This window comes from Notamacropus eugenii, chromosome 4, assembly GCF_028372415.1.
Source record: "Notamacropus eugenii isolate mMacEug1 chromosome 4, mMacEug1.pri_v2, whole genome shotgun sequence".
Taxonomy (NCBI): Eukaryota; Metazoa; Chordata; class Mammalia; order Diprotodontia; family Macropodidae; genus Notamacropus; species Notamacropus eugenii.
In genome coordinates, this window is record NC_092875.1 from 465,409,967 (window position 1) to 465,430,127 (window position 20,161).

Consider the following 20,161-nt stretch of genomic DNA (forward strand, 5'->3'; position numbering starts at 1 on the left):
AGAGCCTGTGCATGTGTGTGCATGCTTGCACATGTACACATGCTACCATGTGTGTTAAGGGAAGGAACTTGTAATTTAATCCTATCTCTGAAAATTTTCTTTTTCTAAAATGAAATTTGTTTTTTCTTTCCAAGGTATTCTGATTACAACCATTGCCTCTAAGGGGGAATTACAGAACTGGCCTGAGCTCTTGCCAAAGCTCTGTAGCTTGTTGGATTCTGAAGATTATAATACATGTGAGGTAAGGATGCTTACATGACATTTGGACTTTTTTTTTCAATTGTCAAACAAGTTGTTAGGTCTGTCAGTATGCTTTCAAGTTATACTTTACTATTCATTTTTGAAATTTGTTTTAAAAATATTTCTTCCACTTTAAAATCTGAAGTTAGTTTTTTGGTTTTTCATTTCTTTTGAATATTTTCTTTAAACAGAATTGAAATGTACTTGTACCAAAAGCATTTTATTCTACTTGAGATATGAATTCATTCTTTTTATATCTGTTGTCTAAAATTGTACAAAATACAAGAACAAAATACAACAACATTAATTTTAGTTTGAATGTTAGCTTATGTAATTTTTTTAGATTAGGATGAAAAGTAGAAAGTTTTACAGAGCTGTAAAAAAATTTTAACCACAAGTGTCTACACCTATATACAACCCTCTTCAACACCTTCCCATCCTCCTTCAACTTGCCATAGGGTATCCTAGGGGATATGCTTTGCTGTCTTTCAGATGTGGCAAATGTTCTGGGTAGAAATATTTAAAATCTGTTTATTAATATCTTGATAACATTTTATGATCTGAAAAAATAGAGACATTTTTCTCAGGAGTCATTTATTTCCTGAGCCAGATTCACTTAGCATTCCCAAATCTGCCAGAAGAGATCTATAAACCAAATTGTTTCTTTTATACAGCAGACTAATTTAGTGGAAACATTTAATAATACTTTTGGAAATAAGCTGAACCTGCAGACTAAGCATATAAAGAAAAAGTGATATTTCTTATAAAGAAAAAGAAATTTAAGGGTAGTCTTTTGGAAATGTAAATACATGTATCATAGATGATTTAAATATTCCACTCAGAACTAGAAATGTTATGTGTGAATTATGAAATACAAACGACTTTGTGTAGTAGGTAGAAAGTTTTTAAAGTAGGTAGAAACTTTTTAAAGTTTCTAGATTATTGTGTTTATAATGGCTGCTATGTATTTAATTCAACCTGAAAGTTACTTTAATTTTTCTTAAACCTTAAATACTTTGTTACTAATAAAATGAGATTTTTTTTCCCTTACTGTTTTACTAATCTTATTTTTAAAAAAATGAAGATTGAAAAGGTAGATTGAACATTTTTTTATTTTGGTAACCTTAAAAATCCATAAATACTTTGAGATTCCTCCCTTTTAGGGTATACAAGAAGAGAATATGATTATTACCCTTGAAGATATGAACAGTGTCAAAGTAACAGTTTTTAACTGTACATCAGTTTCATTCTAAAATGTAGTTTTAACGTTTTAATATTTGAATTTGTGTCTTTTGCAGGGAGCGTTTGGAGCCCTTCAGAAAATATGTGAAGATTCTGCTGAAATTTTAGATAGTGATGTATTAGACCGTCCACTTAACATCATGATTCCTAAATTTTTACAGTTCTTCAAGCATAGTAGTCCCAAAATCAGGTATATCGAAATACAGTATTGAAGTTTGAAGAAAATTTATTTAAGTTTTATTAGAACTGATCACTACTACCTTTTTCTTACTTAAATGTTTATATCTCCTAGGCAAGTGAATTATTCCACGTAAATGAATTCTCCAGATACTGGAAATTTAACACCCTTTCGGTGCCAAAAGTTTTCAAAATTTTTATCTAGGTTAATGGAAAACTATTTTGAAAAAATCTTTCTACCCTTTTACCACAGGATTTAAAATTTTTTTTCCTACTTTGAAATTCTCTCCCTGTCTCTACCTTTCCTGCACTTATGCCTTGTTTTTTTTTAATTTAATTTAATTTTTTAAATATTTATTTGTTTTCAATGTTCTATAATCACTTCTGTATATCTTAGATTTTTTCCTCCACTCCCTCCCTGAGATGGTTTGCAATTTTATGTAGGTTCTACGCATAACATTCCTATTAAATACAATTTCACTATAGTCATGTTAAATAGAAGAATTAAAATGAATGGGAGAAACCACAAAACAAAACAAAACACAAAAGAAAATAGTCTGCTTCATTCTGCTATCCAGTTCCATAGTTCTTTCTCTGGATGTGAAAGGTGACTTGCCTCAAAAGTCCATTGGGAATTTTTTAGGTCCTTGCATTGCTGTAAAGGACTAAGTCTACCAGAAAAATTCCTTGAACACTGTGTTTGTTGCTGTGTACAACACTTATGCTTTCTTAACAAGGTACAGTGAGACATCAAACCAAAATTTTGTTATGAGTCTTTTAAAAGAAAAAAAAACACCATAAAAATGTTACTAGTTTGTCATCTCAGTCTCTACCATCTTTTTTGTTTTCCCTCTCCCAGCACTCTTTTAAATTCATCTAGTTCTCTCCTCTTCTCTCTAGTTCTTCCCTCTTGTTGGAAACTGGAAAGAATCTACTTACACAATTTAATTGCTGATTGATAAGTTAATCTTTAGCTGAAACTCAAATCATACTGAAGTGTTTTCTTAACCAATTCTTTGTATTTGAAGCTTTTTACATCTGCTTTTAAAAGAAAAGGTGTTTTATCTGTAAATATTTGGAAGCATGCTAGGGAGTGAGTGGGGATTTTATATAACTCTTTGTATGTGTACCTGTATAGTTATATCTGTATAGTTATAGTTATATCTGTATGTCTCTGTTCTAAAAGTCTTAGTTCAGTTTTAAGCTATTAAAGCTTAATGTTGTGTGTGTTTGCCATAACTATATAAGCTCATGCTCTCAGATGCCTCCTGTTGTTAAACCAGGTTCTAATTATGAAGTGTCAGAACACATCTTCAATTAATAAAGCTGATGTGTACTGAATATAACTTAACCTTTACATATTCGATCAAGGTCATCTTTATGATCATCAGTCATTATGCTACACCATAACACAGTGATCTCCTGAGAGCTCATAGAAATGTTTAGCTTCATTTACCCCTACACCAAATAGTCCAAAAGGCCTGCTCTATTTTATTTCTTAGAGCTGGTCATAGAGGTTTTTGTCTGCTTTTTCCCACATAGCTGCCACTTCTGTGAGAAGCGGTAGCTGTGCTCCTTTTAATTGGTTGTGCCTTTAGGAAACTGAGTAGCCAGGTCTGTTGCTAAGACTGTGGAGGCTTCAGAGTACCATCCATGTAATAAAGTGAATTAGTGTTGTTCCATGTTATGGCAGTGATTCCATGGCTTTTTTCAAAAAGATATTTTAGGAATCACAGCTTTTTTCCTAAGATTGAGATTACCAGTATCTGGCTACAGGATAAATAGAGCATTATATACCTATGTTTTGTCGCTTCAATTATCTTGATTTCTCTGTGTTTATCATGTCTTAGCAATTAGAAGTAGTTCAAGGACTCATTTCTAATTTTTTATACAACAGTGTAATACAAATGTGATAGAAACAAGTGCTTATTGGGACTAAAATTGCTCGCTAATGGCATTATTTTGAACTGCAGCTTACAAAGACGTTGAATTTTGGTAGAGAAAGAAGTGATTATTGAAAGTTACGTTAAACTATTAAATTCATAGTGCCCTACTTTCCTTGCTGTGTTACTTCCTAAACCGTTTATACATACAGATTGCATTTCACTGTTGTATGAGAAGTATCGTCTCTTTCCCCCCCATCTGTCCACCCTTTAATGTATAATCTTAGATCCATCGTTGCTGGACACCAAAAAGCCAGGAAGGTCAGGAATGACATCATGCAGCTAGTAAATTGCAAGAAAACAATGTTTACTGTATTTTTGAAACAGTATTGCAGAGATTTAAAGTTCTTATGATTTTTAAATTTTAACTACAAGTATGACTAGGTTGTTTAGCCATATAGATAAGTATTTTTGAAAGGGGAAAAATTTGACCATACCCTCAATGTTGGTCGCAGTCCTTACTGCTATTTACAACAAAAACGCACAATATTAAAAGTGTTGGTTGTAAACGGTGTTTCTGTGGGCCAGTGACAATACGAATTAGCTGTTCGTGATAGCTGTTTGCTTTGTGATTTCACTTCATCCCTATGTTTTTAATTGCACTTACAAATGTCAGGCTTTCTTTTATAAGTGCTTTTAATAAATGCTAGTGAAAAGTGTACTTTTTCTCCCACGTCCTGCTTTTTTGAGGGGACAAGGTACAATTATCAGTGGACCATTTTAAAAAGTAGAACCTTAGCAAAAAAGCAACATGATGTTAGAGTTAGATCCTGGAGTTATTCCTCCAAACTCAAGGCATTTTAGCTACTTACAGTCTTGTGGGCATTTTGGACAACTCTGATGTTACTTGAAATTATTAGAAAGAAATGTTACAATTAGACCTTTATAGAAAGAATGTGAGTAGGAATTGGAAGGAATGTTCCAGCTTAGCCCCTGTCTCCTTGGGTAGATGACTTAAAGTTTCTGAACTGAGTTTCCTCATCTGAAAAATGAAAGGATTGGTCTTTTACAGCTCAGAAATTTCTGTGATATAATCAGGATCCTTTTTGCTCATCAGTGATCTCTGATTAACTTTTGTGTTCTCTGCCGTTTAAAAAACAAAGTGTAAGAAATGAACTACAATTTTTGCTTGATGTTTTTTTTAAAAAACCAGTCGTGAATCAGAAAGGATTCTTTTTTTAAACTACAAGTTCTTTGATGGCTTTAGAGATCCAAAAAACATTATTGGTTGGTGAGATAGGACAGTTTATTAAAATGCGGTATTTGACTCTAATATTATTTTCATTTCTCGTACGTCTGAAAACCAAAATCATATCTATGTTTCTAAACTTCTACGTTATCCTTCTAGGTCTCATGCTGTTGCATGTGTCAACCAGTTTATCATCAGTAGAACCCAAGCTCTGATGTTGCACATTGATTCTTTTATTGAGGTAAGCTCTTTTTTGTTGTTGTTTTTAAAGTGTGTGCATGGTAATACTGGATGGATTTAGTATTGTTTCTTTATAATTGTGCACAAACCATATCGATTATTTAGTTCTAAATATTTTCACGTTTTCTTTGCAGCAGTTAAAATCAGGAAATGTTTAAACATTGTTTAAAAATTTAACAACTAGCATTGTATAACCCATTTCTTGATAACTTCACTAAACTTGTAGATATGCTACGTATGGTAGATTAGAATTTGGACATTTGTCTTAAAATATTACGAATAAAAGTATCATGTATTTTTAGAAATACGTAATATGGCTAATTAAATCTTTTTCTGCTTCATATACATGCCTGAGGTTGCTCATAGAAATTGTTATGATCCCCTCCTTTACCCACCTCTATCCCCAATTTCTTGCATATAGATTATTTTTAATAGGAACTATAGACTCAGAATTAAAGGAATAATAATTTGGGCCAGGGAATCCAATTTTTCCATTGATATCCATTTTAAAATTAATTATGCATCAGGTGGAAGTGGGGAGGAGGAAATACTGTAGAGGTGACATTTAAAGAAAAAATGACTTTCTGGTAAAATTTAGAGAAATATTTGACATGATAAATTAAATACTATGCTAAATATGAAAAGTGGAAATACGGTGCGGGATCTGTGTGCTGTCCTACTTGTGCCTTTTGTAAACCAATTCTAAAGTTCCCATCCTTTCATCAAAGGCTCCTATATTTACTTCACACTATTAAATCCATTTATTTCGTTTATCTCATAGATATTAGATAAGAGACTAATTTTTTGACTTTTGTTAATATTCACAGAAAGAATAACCACTTTGGTTGTTCCGATCATTGAATCTGAGCATGTTGAAGCTAGAAAGTAGGTGGTTGGTTTTTTTTTAAATATTGAGTAGCAGGGCAGGATAGCTTGGGTCTAAGGAACTACGGCAGTTCTTAGGGGTTCCTGCCCCACTTTTGGGTTGAGGTGCTCGAGCTACAGTATTCGTTTTCTTTGCTGTTTAGTGTCCGGCTCTTTTGTGAGCCTGTTTGGGGTTTCCTTGGCAGAGGTAACTGAAGTGGTTTCCATTTCCTTTTCCAGTCACTTTTCCAGTGACTTAGCAGAGCAGGTGTCTCAGATCAGATTTGAACTCGAGAAGATGGTTCTTCCACACATCCCACTGTGCCACCTACTGACCCTTAGTTACCTTAGTGTTCTCCCGGCATTTTTGGCGGCTGCCATGGAAGTAAATAGCAGCACTTACTTGGTGTAGTCAGCAGGCTTTGAAGGTTGTAGCAGCTGCCGTAGAAAAACTTTTTTAAAAATCCAGAAAAGTATACTCCAGATATACTTATTAACTAATGTCTGTCATAAGGAAAATGATTTAAATCAACCAAGCTAGCTAAACTGACTTTACAAATACAGACTTTCCATACCGTGTCATAGTAAGGGAATAAGATAAAAAGTAGAACATTCACTGTGGTAAAGCTCAATTCCTAATCATTTGCTGTGTTTATCCCAAATACTTACATGCTTCATTCTCTCTGCCTCCCCTCCTCTATCATTTTAGCTTTACATTATTCAGCTTAATCTTAGCTATTAAGTACTTAGAAGGTAAATCTTAAATACTATCCTTTAGTTGGCCTGGCCTAACTCTCCACTTTTCTAAATCTTCTCAGTGCTACTTTCTGGGTTTTGTTGGGGGGAGTTATTGTTGTTTTCATATTTCCACCATCTGAGCAGACTGTTATGTTGAAGTCACATGACAGCATCTGGTGTCTGCTGTCTAATTCTCTGAATTTTATAACCTGATTTCTTAAATGAGCAAACCAAGAACATGTGATATACATATCACAATCGATGAATATTAGAGAAATACATGTATGTGGATATCAGTGTATATGCATAAGTTAAAATTTTTTAACCTTGTTATTTTAACTTTAGGCTCTTATTATGTCCGAGATTTTTAAGTGCATATATGCGTTGAATCTGTGAAAATGTTGATCATAAAAAAATAATAGTTACTGCAAATGAACCCTAATACATGTAGTAGCAGTAGTTGTAGTCATAGTTAACATTTACAAAGTACTTAACCATGACTTACTCTGTACCAAGCACTAATGCCAAGCACTGTGTAAGCACTTTACAGTTATTATCTCACTTGATTTTCACAACCCCTCTGCATGACAGATGTTGTTATCTCCCTCTTAGAGATGAGGAAACTGGGACAAGCAGGGACTAAGTGACTTACCCAAGGTCTCACAGCTAGTAAGTATCTGAAGGCAGATTTGAACTCAGGTCTTTCAGAGTCCAGGCTTGGCATTCTATCTACTGTGCCACCTCGCAGCCTCATTAAAGGAAACCAGGTGGACAATAACAGCAGGAATAAGATGGCAAGAGGTTAAGACTCCCCCTTGCCCCTCCCCCAAAGTTATAAGATTTAGTAATGAACTTATTGTGAGAACAGAACAACATTCCTTTTTTTTTTTTTTAAGTCTATATTGTTGGCATATTACCTTAATTCCTAAGAGCATGAGAAAGTTATATGTGTGAAAAGCTGTTTCGTTCAAAGAGGATGGGGTGGAATGTAAGGCTTTTTATTTGTAGGTGTTTTATCTAGTTTTCTTGATATTGTAAATAATTCTTTGGTCTAGCCTTCTTACCACTATAAGAATGATAGGTTCATTACCACCTTTGCCACTAAAAGTAACCGTTCAGCAATTATTTAAATTCAAAAAGAAACAACCTTACTTTAGCTTGGCCATATGGGCATAGCCAGTCATTCCTCTTTGACTCTTAGGTGCCATGCTGTGGATGTTTAAAAGACTCTTTAATTGGGTATCTTAGCTTCTACTGTCTCCTCTTCGGTGTCTTCTCCAGAACCTCCAGAGTTATCTTAGTTAGAGCTCTGAACATGCTGCTCCCTTCCTTCAAACTTCTTGAGAGCTCCCTAGTACCTCAGGGATAAAATAGAGCCTCCTCAGCTTTTCTCTAAAGATTTCTCCATAACTGGCACTTCAACATTGTTTCATATTGTCCCCACACAGAATTCCCCTTTCACGCACTCTGAATTCCAGACAACTGGTTTGCTAGTTGTACTCTGATTCTAACTTTCCGTTTCCTGCCCCAGCTTCATCTTTCAGAATTTTTGTCTTCCTGAAAGGTAATGTTTATGTGCTGATTTTGCTTGAGAATCCTTTCTCAATTCCCTGATTATTAATCTCTCCCGCTTGAATTTTTTTTTAATTTTCTTAGCATTAGATATGTTCCAAATCCAGTAGACTAGGCCTGTACAACCTGTGACCTGTGAAAAATGTAGGTTCCTACATGTTGAATCAAAGTAGTTGATAGCAACTGCATCAGGGACTCAAAAGAGACTTGAACGGTCCAGAACCAAAGTGTAAGGGTTCTAAAAACTGTTAACAGGGCAAGTTATAAGGAAAGGTCCAAAAGAGTTGTCACATTTAATATTTAGTGATCTGAAAGTATATGCTGTTAAAAGGGCTGACCTTTGATGACTTCAGCTCTGCGGCTTCCAGAAGGGAGGCAACTTATTAAGGTTAGGAAGGATAAAGATGTCCTTAGAAAGCCTCAAGGACCAAGACTCACTAGTATGCTTCTCACTAAAGACGTTCAAGAATTTAGCTGACAACCACATTCCTTAATGCCTCGAATGCCTGGTTCATATGCCTTCTCTTCCATGCAGCCTTCTCTAATTATTAATCCCACTCCAAAATAACTCAACATTAGTACATGAACTTTCATACTACCTGTGTTTGAATAGGAACTACTATACAAGTATTCTTCTACTCTGTATGTACTATATATAATGTATATTGTATATATAATGTATAAAGTCATAATGAATGGAGTTGAAGTTGGAAGAGGAGCAAAACTTGACCACACATACATGGATTCTTAACTTTCTCTACTGGGGGAGAGAGCCATTTGACAAGATTGGAAAAACCTATAAACTGCTCAGCATAATAACATTAAATGCATTACAAAGGAAAACAAATCAATTTTCATGATGTTTTAAAAACAAGTTCACAAACCCCACATACTGAAGAAAATCTGTTAGAGATGAAAGTGCCTGTCTCTGAACAAGAAACTTTTCTATAGAATATCCAACAAATGGTCATCCAGCCTTTGTTTAAAAACCTTCAGGCACAGGAATTAACACGTGTTGAAATAACAGACCATTCCTCTTTTTAACGGTTCCAGTTGTTTTAAGTTCAAAACTGTTTGTAACATGTACCCATTGTTCGTACTTTGGCCCTCTGGGCCAAGCAGAAGCAGCTCATTCCTTTCCTGGTGACTGACTGACTTTCCAATACTTGTAAAGACTTTCCAAAATTTGGAGACTATGGATCCTGTCATCCTTCTCCCCTCCTTTCACCTATACATACTTTTCCAGACTAAAATCCCTCAGTTTCTTCAACTGGTTCCCATGGCATGATTTTGTGGCCTTTCATTCATACCTAACTTTTCTTAACAAGCTTTTTCTCCAACTTATAACCTATCAATTATCAATGAATAATTAAGATTTTGTTTCTTGACTTTGCAACATAATTAAAATACCAAACCTATTTTTATTGAGCATTATTAAATGAGATACCCACTATTTTTTTAAGTCACTTTTTACTCCCCAATGGATAGCCTGAAACTTATTTAGAAAAATTCTATAAGATATCATAGGATATACATAGAGGAAGTTACTTCCTCAAAACTAGACACAGCAGGATAGATAAGTAAGGAATTTCTCACAGTTCTTCAGCATGGTGTAGTAGAGAGAATTGGCCTCAAAGCCTGGAGGACCAGATTCAAGCCCTGCCACAGTGCTGACACAGACTGAATTGTGGCTGTGGGTAGGTCACTTAAGATCTCATTGCTTTAGGAAATTCTCTGAAACACTTAAATTGCAGAAATGGTGCTACCCTACATTAGTAGAGGGAATTTCCTATAGGAGAACTCATGATATGTATGTCCAATGTGTGATACTCATATAGTCTGCAATATTTTTGTAAGCAAGCAAAGAATAGTTGTTATTTTCTGGAGTTTCTGAATGTTATGTACTTTCTACTGGATCATTAATCTGATGGAGTAGGAGAACTATATTCTCGTCATCCACAGATAAAAAAATAAAAGGAAAGAAAATATCCATACTATACTATTCAGCTAGTTATCAGAAGTGGCTTTTCTAACATTGGCTGTACAAAGTGATCTGATTATCTGCCTTAGTTCTGGGTACCACATTTTAGGGAACATTTTGATAAACTGCAGCTTCAACAAAATTGTGGCAGATTCTTTACTAGTACTTTTTTGTATCAAGTTTGACTTTGGAAATAATTCCTATGTAGAAGCTTTATTTCTTTGACTTTTTGTTATACCCACATAAGAACAGCTATTCACATTGTTTTAATTTTGTTGCAAGTTAAGAAACAAAAATATATATTGATTTGTGGAATTGTGTGGCAAATGCTAGCAAATAGTCTTGATCAAGTGAAAACTTAAGCATCATTAGTTACTCCTAAAAGGTATTGTTTCTTATGAGTTTTGTTTTAAACTGAAAATGTGGTGCATTCCTTGAGCCAAGCTGAATATTTTATATATTCAAAATCTTAAATAGTCTGTGTTCAGAAGTGATCATAATTTAACATAAATGTTAATCAGACTTGTCACATTTGTTAGTTGTCCAGGATTTTTTTTTTTATGAAGTGTTCATTGATGTGTATGTTTAAAAAGAAGTTATAGCTTTAATGCTAAGATGGATCTCAGAAGTCCTAAAGTCCTGAAACACTCCCTCATTTTATAGATGAAAAAGCTGAGAACCAGAGAGGTTGTGACTTGTGTTCAAGGTCACACAGAGAGTGACGGGTGGGATTTGGCCCAGACTCTGTGATACCTCATATAACACTCCTTCCAGATCACAGTAATGTCATTTGTTTTAAAAAAATAAAATAAAAAAGGTGAATGTGTGAGACGCAGTGAATACAGTACAGGAACGCCACGTGTACTAGCTGTGTGACCATAGGAAAGGAAGTTTCTGAGCCTTGGGAAAGCAATGTGAAGACTTCACATTGGACAACAATTTCAGCCTAGGTCTGGAGGGAAGATCTTCAGTGTTTGATGCAAATAAATCAAATAGATGATAAAACAGAATTTTTTTTAATTTGTAGGTTTGGGGTTTTTTTGTTCTTTTTAGTACACATTTAAATGTTTTGGAGAGATGAAGATTGACAGTGGTTGTGATGGCAAGGGTGTAAAATGGGATAAGCTCGAACAGAGGGAGGTAGCCATAATGAAAACAATAGTGCTTCTCTAGGTTTATTTGAACATATTTAATTAAATTTAATTTTGATTTGAGTATAAATTTACTTGACTGTATACGAACTTTTTTTGTTTGGAGATTTAAAAATTAAAATTTATTTCTCATGTGATAGAATCTGTTTGCATTGGCTGGTGATGAGGAGCCAGAGGTACGTAAAAATGTGTGTCGGGCTCTCGTGATGCTACTTGAAGTTCGAATGGATCGCCTGCTTCCTCATATGCATAATATAGTTGAGGTAATTATTAATTATGATTTAATCTTTTGACTTACCTTTCCTAATTAAAAAAAAATCTGGCAGTGTTTTCTTTTGGTTATACTGTGACTAGTTAGCTTTACTTTTCTATGATCTTTATAAAATAGGTGGACTTACATTTAAATTTTGTTCCTACACTGGACAATAAAGAACATATTAGTTTATTTTAATTTTTACTTGAAGTTCTTACTAAACTGAATTACAGTTTTTCAGAATGATTATTTAGAATTAAGATTATGACATTATCTGCCACCAGGTGTTTGTGATTAAAGGATATGACTATATTTCGTAGTCATAGCCAATACAGTTGATTTGATATGTGTATGGTTTACCATAGAGAAGTTTTTGGGTAGCATGGATGTAACATCAAAAGTCAGCAGTCTCAAAGAATTTATCAGTTTTTAAAAGGTCTTAGTATAGCATTCACTATCGTGCCATGCACATGTAAACCAAACCAATTAATGTTAATCATTATTATTTTAAAGTTATTTATATACATTCAGGAAAATTCTGCTTCTTGCATTATCAGCTTTATCTCTATTTAATGAGTGACATAATTATTTTATATTTCGAATGGTTCTGGTTGTAGTAGTGTGTACACTTTAAAAATAGGCTCTTTGGTCACAGAAGTTCATGTTAACTGGGGAGTGACATAGAGCAAACTTGTAGAAGCAGAGTTCTTTAGGTACTGGAAAGTAATGGGACTCAAAGCACGCATGAGGAAGGTACCTTTCAGAAGATGAGGTAGTCTGAGTATAAATGAGGATACAAGTAGATAATTAACTTGAACTGCATGAAGTCAGTCATCAATATTTACTGAATGCTTACCGTGTGAAGTGCTGGGGGTACAAAGAAAGGCAAAAGACAGGCCCTGCTCTCAAGGAATTTCCAATGTATTGGAGTAGGCAACATGTGAACAACTTTGTACAAACAAGCTATAGACAGGATAAACTGAGAATAATCAGCAAAGAGTAAGGACTGGGATTAAGAGGGATTGGGAAAGGCTTCTTGTAGAAGATGAGATTGTTGGCCATGATGTGAAGGAAGCAGAGATGAGGAAGAAGAGCTTTCTAGGCATGAGGAACAGCCATTGAAAATACCCAGAGTCAGGGGATGGCATGTCTTGAACAGCAAGGAGCCTCAGTGTCACTGGATCTGAAAGTCGTGGGAGGTGGGGGTATGAGATGGAAGAAGACTGGAAAGGGGGGGTTCAGAAGGAAGTTTATTAATGTCTTTGAAAGCCAAACATAATTTTATATTTGATCCTGGAGGTGATAGGGAGGCACTGGGATTTGGAGGGTAATGGGGGAGAGGGGCTCACATGGTCAGGCAGATGATTTTGGCAGCCTCTCTGGATTGTTGAGGGGATCAGATCAGATAATATTTGTAAAGCTCATTGCTAACATTAGAGCACTATCTAAATTCTAGCTATTTTTATTTGAAGACCTAATTGTTACCACAGTACCTGGCACATAGTAGGCACTGAGTATATGCCTGCGGACTTCTAGGAGCTGGAATAGGGAGACTGGAGGACTTCTGAGGAAGAACTTGCAGAATTTGGGGGAGAATTACTTGTGGAGCGAGTCAGGGAGTTGATTAAAATAGGATTGCTGAAGTGTTTTTCAGGATTGAGTTAACTAGTAGGAAAGACTAACTCTGGAGAGCTGTGGCGTGACTTATCCAGATTCACACAGGCGGCACTGCTTCTGTGATTATTAGTTGGCTTTTAGCTGCGCGTAAACTAATACTTCATCAACTTCCTTCATTTTCTATGCAGTACATGCTTCAGAGGACCCAAGATCAAGATGAAAATGTGGCTTTGGAAGCTTGTGAATTTTGGCTCACTTTGGCTGAACAACCAATCTGCAAAGATGTACTCTGTAGACATCTTTCTAAGTGGGTACAACTTGTGTATGCTGTTAATGCTTCAGTCAGTGTGATTAAATTAAATTAAATTAATATATAATATAACATATTATATATCATAATATATAATATCATAATTAAATTAAATTAAAACTTTATTAATATTTAATAATTAATAATGAATTTAAGGTATTTTAATAATTATCCTTAAGGTAGACAGTACAGATGTCTTAATACCAGACTGAACTTAATACTTTTGCTCAAAATACTCCTAGTTTATGTACCTTCCACTTCCTGCCCATCCCCTCCTCCCAAAAGAGAAAGACTTCCTTCTCTAACCTTTCTAGAGTCCTTTTCCTGGATATCCATTCAGCTACCTGGTTTCATGCTTATCTTTGAATGTAGCATACATGCCTAGTACAAGACTAACTCTTGAGAAAACTGTTTTGTTCCTGTCTTTGCATCCTTAGCCCACGGTTGTGTACATCATTTATTCAAATGTGAAGCAAGGAATAATGCAAGACACTATCAAAATGTGTGGCACAACAATTTCCATAGGTGTTGAAATAAAGGAGAGGCCATTGTGAGGTAGTGGAGGAGGGCTTCCTTGGAGAGCTGGAACTTCTGATGGATCTTGAACGATGAATGGCCTTTGAACTGGGGGAGAGGGAAGAAAAGAAAGGGAGTAGTGAGATGATTGGCCAAACCAGAACAGTAGGTGCGAATTAGAATGGGGGGGTAGCATCGGCAAAGGTGTGCAAGTTACAGTGAGTATGATTAGTACAAGGGACAGGGAGAGCACCAGTCTGACAGGTTGTTCGTAGGCAAGAAGTAGGATGATGTGGTACTAGGTTATGCAGAATTTTGAAGACCCCAATGAAGAATTTAGACTGAATCCAGTTGAAAAATAGGAAGCCATTTGTGAGGTCCTTGAGCAGGGGATGGATGACAAGAAAGTTGTATTTCAAGAAAGTATTTGTTGGTTCAAAGAGATGATTTGAGAAGCTATAGTGAATTCTGATTCTACAAACAGGAGGCCAATGAGGTTGACAGTGATTTTTAGAAAACTAGTAGGGTGATTATTAAAAGGAGTTATTTTTTTAAGCACTTTAAAGAGAGATTTCTTCACAAGTTGTTTTAAGTTGGATAATAGCCTTTAAATGAGATGACGTGTGTATACAATATGTAAATACTTTGTAAGTTATTCCTAATGAATTGAGTTTTAATTCTATGCTGACTTCACTTTTCTACTCACATGTATCTGTTGGGCTCTGCACTCAGGGAATGTAAATTCACATTAGCCTAAATATAAGTCCCACCTCCAACTAAATGGGCAAATCTTCATTCTGAAACCCTGTGCTCCAAAAGCTCACATTTATATAGTCCTTTTTAGGTTTCCAAATCTCATTATACATTATTTGATCCTTATAACAAACCTGTAAGGTGGATCTTATTATCTCCATTTTTCAGATGAGAGAAATGAGGCTTAATGAGGTTGTAACTAAAGGAGGATTGCAGAATTAATGTCCAAGGTGGTACTTGGACCCAGGCCCTCGTGGCTTTGAGTTGAGATCCTCTTTCTCTGCCATGTTGCCCCTCCAGACAGTAAGGGTTTTGTGTGATTCATTCTTTTGGCCTCAAATCAATAAATTATAATAAATAACACTCATAGTAGCTAGACTTTTTCCATTTTTAGAGGATCTGTTTTAAGTGCTACTTCTATCCCTCACTATAATTGTTAATCCTTTAAGTCATGTTCTCCCAAGGCAGCTCTTCAAAATGTTCAAAGATCTATCTCCATGTTGATCCCACAGCTCAAATATGATTTTTTCCATTGTTGGTATACTTTCCACAAAGAATCAGAATCAAGACAAGTGGGGCCTTCTGCCCTTTTCCACACAAGCATCTGAATGATCACATCCCCTTAATTAGTGAAGTTGTTAGTTTGTGAAGCTTGTGGATTCCTTGTCAGAATAATGGTTTTAAATATTTAAAGGAAATGCTGAATTTCAGTTAGAGGTTAGAAAAGAATGAAGTAATTTCTTTCCCATCCAAATTCACAGATACCTGGAGTGGGAGGTTGGGGGTGGAGGGAGTCATTCCTATCTTTGGTGATCTTAAAGTTTTAAAACTTCTATCACCACAAGAAATCCAAAAAGCCATTTCTTGCTTTTAAAACAGCAGAAAGTGCACCATAGATGTGAGTAGATTGAAATATGTATGTTTGTCCTTTGTTGCCGAGGAAGACCACTCCATCAGAGAAATGACATGACTTGCACTTGACTTTGTTTTGAGTGAGGGAGGACTGTGCAGGTCACCAGCCTCACTTCTCCTCCAGAGCCATCTGAATCCAGTGACCAGATATTCATCAGGATGACTGGAGATGGCCCAGGATGAGGCAGTTGGGGTTAAGTGACTTGCCCAAGGTCACACAGCTAGTGAGTGTCAAGTGTCTGAGGTGAGACTTGAACTCAGGTCCTCCTGACTCCTGCACTGGTGCTCTGTCCACTGCACCACCTAGCCACCTCAGGCTGAAATACATAACAATGCTAAAGGCGGCTGGATGGTGCAGCGCAGGGTCTGGAGATAAGATCTGATGTCAAATCCTGATGCTTACTAAACACATAGCTTTGCATCAGTTACCACATCTGTAAAATATGCATAAAAAGAGCACATTCCTCCCAGAGTTGTGGGTTAAATGAGATCATGTTTATAAGTCACTTTGCAAAACTGAGAGCATTGTGTACACATATGTTTAGCTGTTAAATAAGTACCTCTAGAGAACAAGAAGTAAAGGTAGTGATGGAATATAAAGCTTAAAATGGTGAATAGAAGTCTGGAGTAGCTTGATTTAGTGAATAATGACTTCACTTGTTTAACATATAAATAGGGCTTTATAATGTGGAGTTTGAAAAATTGTTATCAGCTATTTTAAAACTTTAAAAACCATTACCTGGCAGCTTTTATGGAAAAGGGGCTTACTAAGTAAACTTAAGCTCATCTTTGCCCAGATTCTAGACTGGATGAATCCAAATGAGCAAAGTTTAATTCTGTGAGCTTTTTATGAGAAATCATCTTTCTTAGTATTGTAGCATACCTTGTGCTAAAAAAAAGCACCTAAAAGTTGTCTGTTAGTGAATCTAGGCATCCCGTTGTCACCAGCTAATTCCACTACCCTATAATCTGTTAATTTTTGTTATACATGCCTGCTGCAAGCCCCATGGTTTGGGAATCTAGGTTGACATAAGATACAGTGATATTTCCATTGATCCTTTTGGAAACAAGGCTTTAAGTAAAGGCAGTTTGAGACTTGGCGTTCTGCCATCCTTAGCTCTGGGATTGTGAGTGTCACAGAGAAAGAAGGGGGCAGTGGAGCTTGAGGGTCTTTCTTCCCTCCCTCCTTTCTTGTCCTTTCCCCAAACCTTAAACCCAGTGCACTCTGAAGCCCATAGATTGGACAACAATCCACTTAATGGCTGTTTTCTGGACCCTCCTGGCTTAGAGTGATTATCATTAGTAACTTTCTCTTTCCCTCCCAACTTGACTTGGTTATTTTTTTCTTTTGCTCATTAAAGGGGCCATTCCCTGATGATTTCTTAAAGAGGCCTGTTCACTGAATGGGCATTACCTCCCCCTAAGTGAGTATCTGAAAAGGCCAAGGTCTCCCATGGCATCCTGGGCCATCTGCAGTCACCCTGAACCAGATGGCTCTGGAGGAGAAGTGAGGCTGGTGACCTGCACAGCCCTCCCTCACTCAGAACAGTCAAGGGCAGGCCATGGCTTTACTTCTCTGATGTCATGGTCCTCGGCGGCAACAAAGGACAAACACAACCACCTCTTCTTGCATTTCTTCATTTGAAAGTGAAGCTTCTTTAGAACCAAGTGATTTCCCCTCCCTCTTTAGGAAGGAACGACGGGAACAATGGACGTTTACTTTAGGAGGGGATGTCTCAGGAAGGAGGTGATGATAATTATGCTTCAGATATCGAAAGCCCACCATGTAGGAAAGAGATTGTGGGGCTGTTCTGATGTAGAAAGCGGAGGTTCGATTATGAAGAAGAATGTTAGGGGTCTTTAAAGGAAGAAAGTATTGTTTTTTAAGAATGTTATCTCAGAATCTTAGAAAGTACCCAAGAAGCTGGGTAAACGTTTGAACACTTAGAGATTCTCTGTTTGGGTGGGAGGTTGTACTAGAGAACCTAAAATGCTTTGATAATCTGTATTTTAAAACATTTTGTGATAAAAAAATAAACCTTGAATCTTTACGATTGCTGATTGCTGCTCTCATTCTGTGCTCCCCATGAGCTTATTTGAGTGGAGCTCTGACTGTTCTCCATGCTAGAGCATTTCATCTTTCTTGTCATTAGATGGCACTTGAGCTCACTATTGAGCAGCGTAACTGACCCTACAGTAGTTTTCTTATTGTCATAAGTGCCTGTATAAAAGATAGCTTATCAAAGAGGTTTCAAAAATGTGAATCCACTCTCTTAACTGGATAATCAAATCAAACAAAAAACTTTGAATATTGTGCTAAAGGAGAACCAGAAAAATATGGGTAAAATAAAGTTTTTTTGTTGGAATCCTAAGAATAAAGTTATGTTCTAAATCTTAAATTATTATACCTCTTGATTATGTAAAGGGTTTTGAAGTAATAGATCAGATTACGTTGATATAGATATCTCTCCACAGCTAATCTTCATTAGCTCTTTATTGTGGTGAATGCATTTGTTTTGTTTTCCCTAGAATTGAGGAGGAGCTTTGGGGGAGGGGGTTTGATCTGAACACCCCATCTCTTTAAGAAATCATTCAAGAAAAGTTAAATGGATGTTTTTCCTCATGTCTCTTTCTCTGTAAGCTAAAGTATACAAAAGTATTCCTTTGTAGAATGTAAATGTTTGCAGGCCTCTCTATTGAAGAGCATTTGGAAGAGCAAGTCTCCTATATTTGCTTCTCATTCTTTTGTCCTCCACCCCCAGGAAGAGAAAATATCAAATTTATTTGAAGGGAAAAAAGTATCACAAAAGGGCAGTCTGTGAGGTGTGCCTGGATGCTTATATGCCAGCCTTAGGAACTCTTTCTTCCCCACCACAACCTCCTTTATGCCATCTACTTGATTGAGTTGCAACTAGGACTTTCACTGAGTAGAGACCCCAAGAAATAATCTTGATTATTAGTGATAATTAGCACTGAGTAAACAAAATGGGGGCAAGTATTTTCAAGTGGGCACTGCATATCTTCTGATTAATAATCAACTTTAAAACTTCGAAATAATATGTTACCTTGGATGTTAATTTCAGTTTTTCTGAGACAAAAGGTAATTAGTACAAAATTATTACCACCGTGTTTTAACCCTGCAGTTCAAATTTTTCTGCCTGTCGTTTCATGTTTATCTCAATTTTTTTAATAGGTTGATTCCTGTATTAGTGAATGGCATGAAATACTCAGAAATAGATATTATTCTACTAAAGGTAACAAAATCAAACTATTTGTGTGTGGGGAAATGCTGTTTTGATAATCACATATTAAGGCAGTGGGTTTGAAAAAGAATGTACTTAAGTTGATGAGTATGAAAATATTTTAACTAGAGCTGCTTAGTTTTTTAAAAACTAAGACAAACTTTAAACTAAAACTTTTAAACTTTTTTTAGTTTTTGCATACGCGTATACACAATAAGTTTAATACTTGCCTCTTTTCTCTTTAGTCTATTTATCTGTAGTCTCAACAATTTTGATCTGTCAGATATATTCACAAATTAAGCTGATTTGTAATTTATACTTTGATTAATGCAGACTTCACGTTACACTAATTTAGAAATGGGATGCTTCTACGTACTCTTCTTTGTAATGTTCTCTCAGTCATTGTGCTTTTTCAGGGTTCAAAAGTGTATTAAACAGAACGTAAGATGGAAAAATTAGGGAGCAGTTAGTTATACTTCTGTAATATACAAGTAGTCTCAGTTTCCCCTGTAGGATATTCCTAGAAATGGGCTTATAAGGACAGTGAAAAAAGTTGAGGTGAGGTAAAGTGAATAGGATAGAAGATGAGTCATCAAAAGAGAACTCCCAGAGGACTCAGGGTAGGTCCAATTCTTTTTTGTTTTGTGGCTTTATTTACCAAGTGTCCTTTATTTCCTTTTCTGTTTTATGTTCCAATTGCTATTTTGTTTTCTTGGGTTGTTTTCAAAAACACAAATTCTCCATCTGCTTTCCCTTCTAGCCCTTCCTTTAGCATCTCTTTTTAACTGTGGAATTAAAAAAAAATACCAACAGACTAATTCAAAGGCTTTATTTTTTTCCCTCCAACATCTTTCCAGGACATTGTGGTCCTGCTTTGATTGCACCAACTTCTTTTGTTCTCTGTGTTGAAATTAGTATATTAAACTTCTTATTAGCATCGTATTAATTGGAACTCTTGCCACTGTAATCTTTTTATATTAAAATCTGTGCTCAGTTGTAAGATCACAACAAAGCAAATATATTTTACAGAATAAGTGTCTCCCAAAACTCACTATTTTGAGCTTGAAAATTAGGTTTCTTTCGATATCCAGAGTATCAGAACAATGGGTTGGGTCGTCCCCCCCCCGGTGCTGCCCCTTTATTAAGGAAAGCTCAGGCAGTGCTGTTCTTATTTTGGTCATTGCTTTTCCTCCAAATAGAAATATCAGGACCACAGAGGAA

The 20,161-nt window shown here is 35.8% G+C and overlaps 1 protein-coding gene across 1 annotated transcript in view; it reads left to right on the forward strand.

The window, feature by feature from the left end:
• Window positions 1-20,161, forward strand: part of TNPO1 (transportin 1) — a 67,447-nt gene that overhangs the window by 14,178 nt on the left and 33,108 nt on the right. Inside the window, exons 5-10 of the mRNA XM_072606315.1 lie at window positions 135-241; window positions 1,539-1,672; window positions 4,951-5,032; window positions 11,478-11,600; window positions 13,396-13,514; window positions 18,892-18,952. Coding sequence (XP_072462416.1) covers window positions 135-241; window positions 1,539-1,672; window positions 4,951-5,032; window positions 11,478-11,600; window positions 13,396-13,514; window positions 18,892-18,952 — 626 coding nt within the window. The remainder of the gene's footprint in view (window positions 1-134; window positions 242-1,538; window positions 1,673-4,950; window positions 5,033-11,477; window positions 11,601-13,395; window positions 13,515-18,891; window positions 18,953-20,161) is intronic.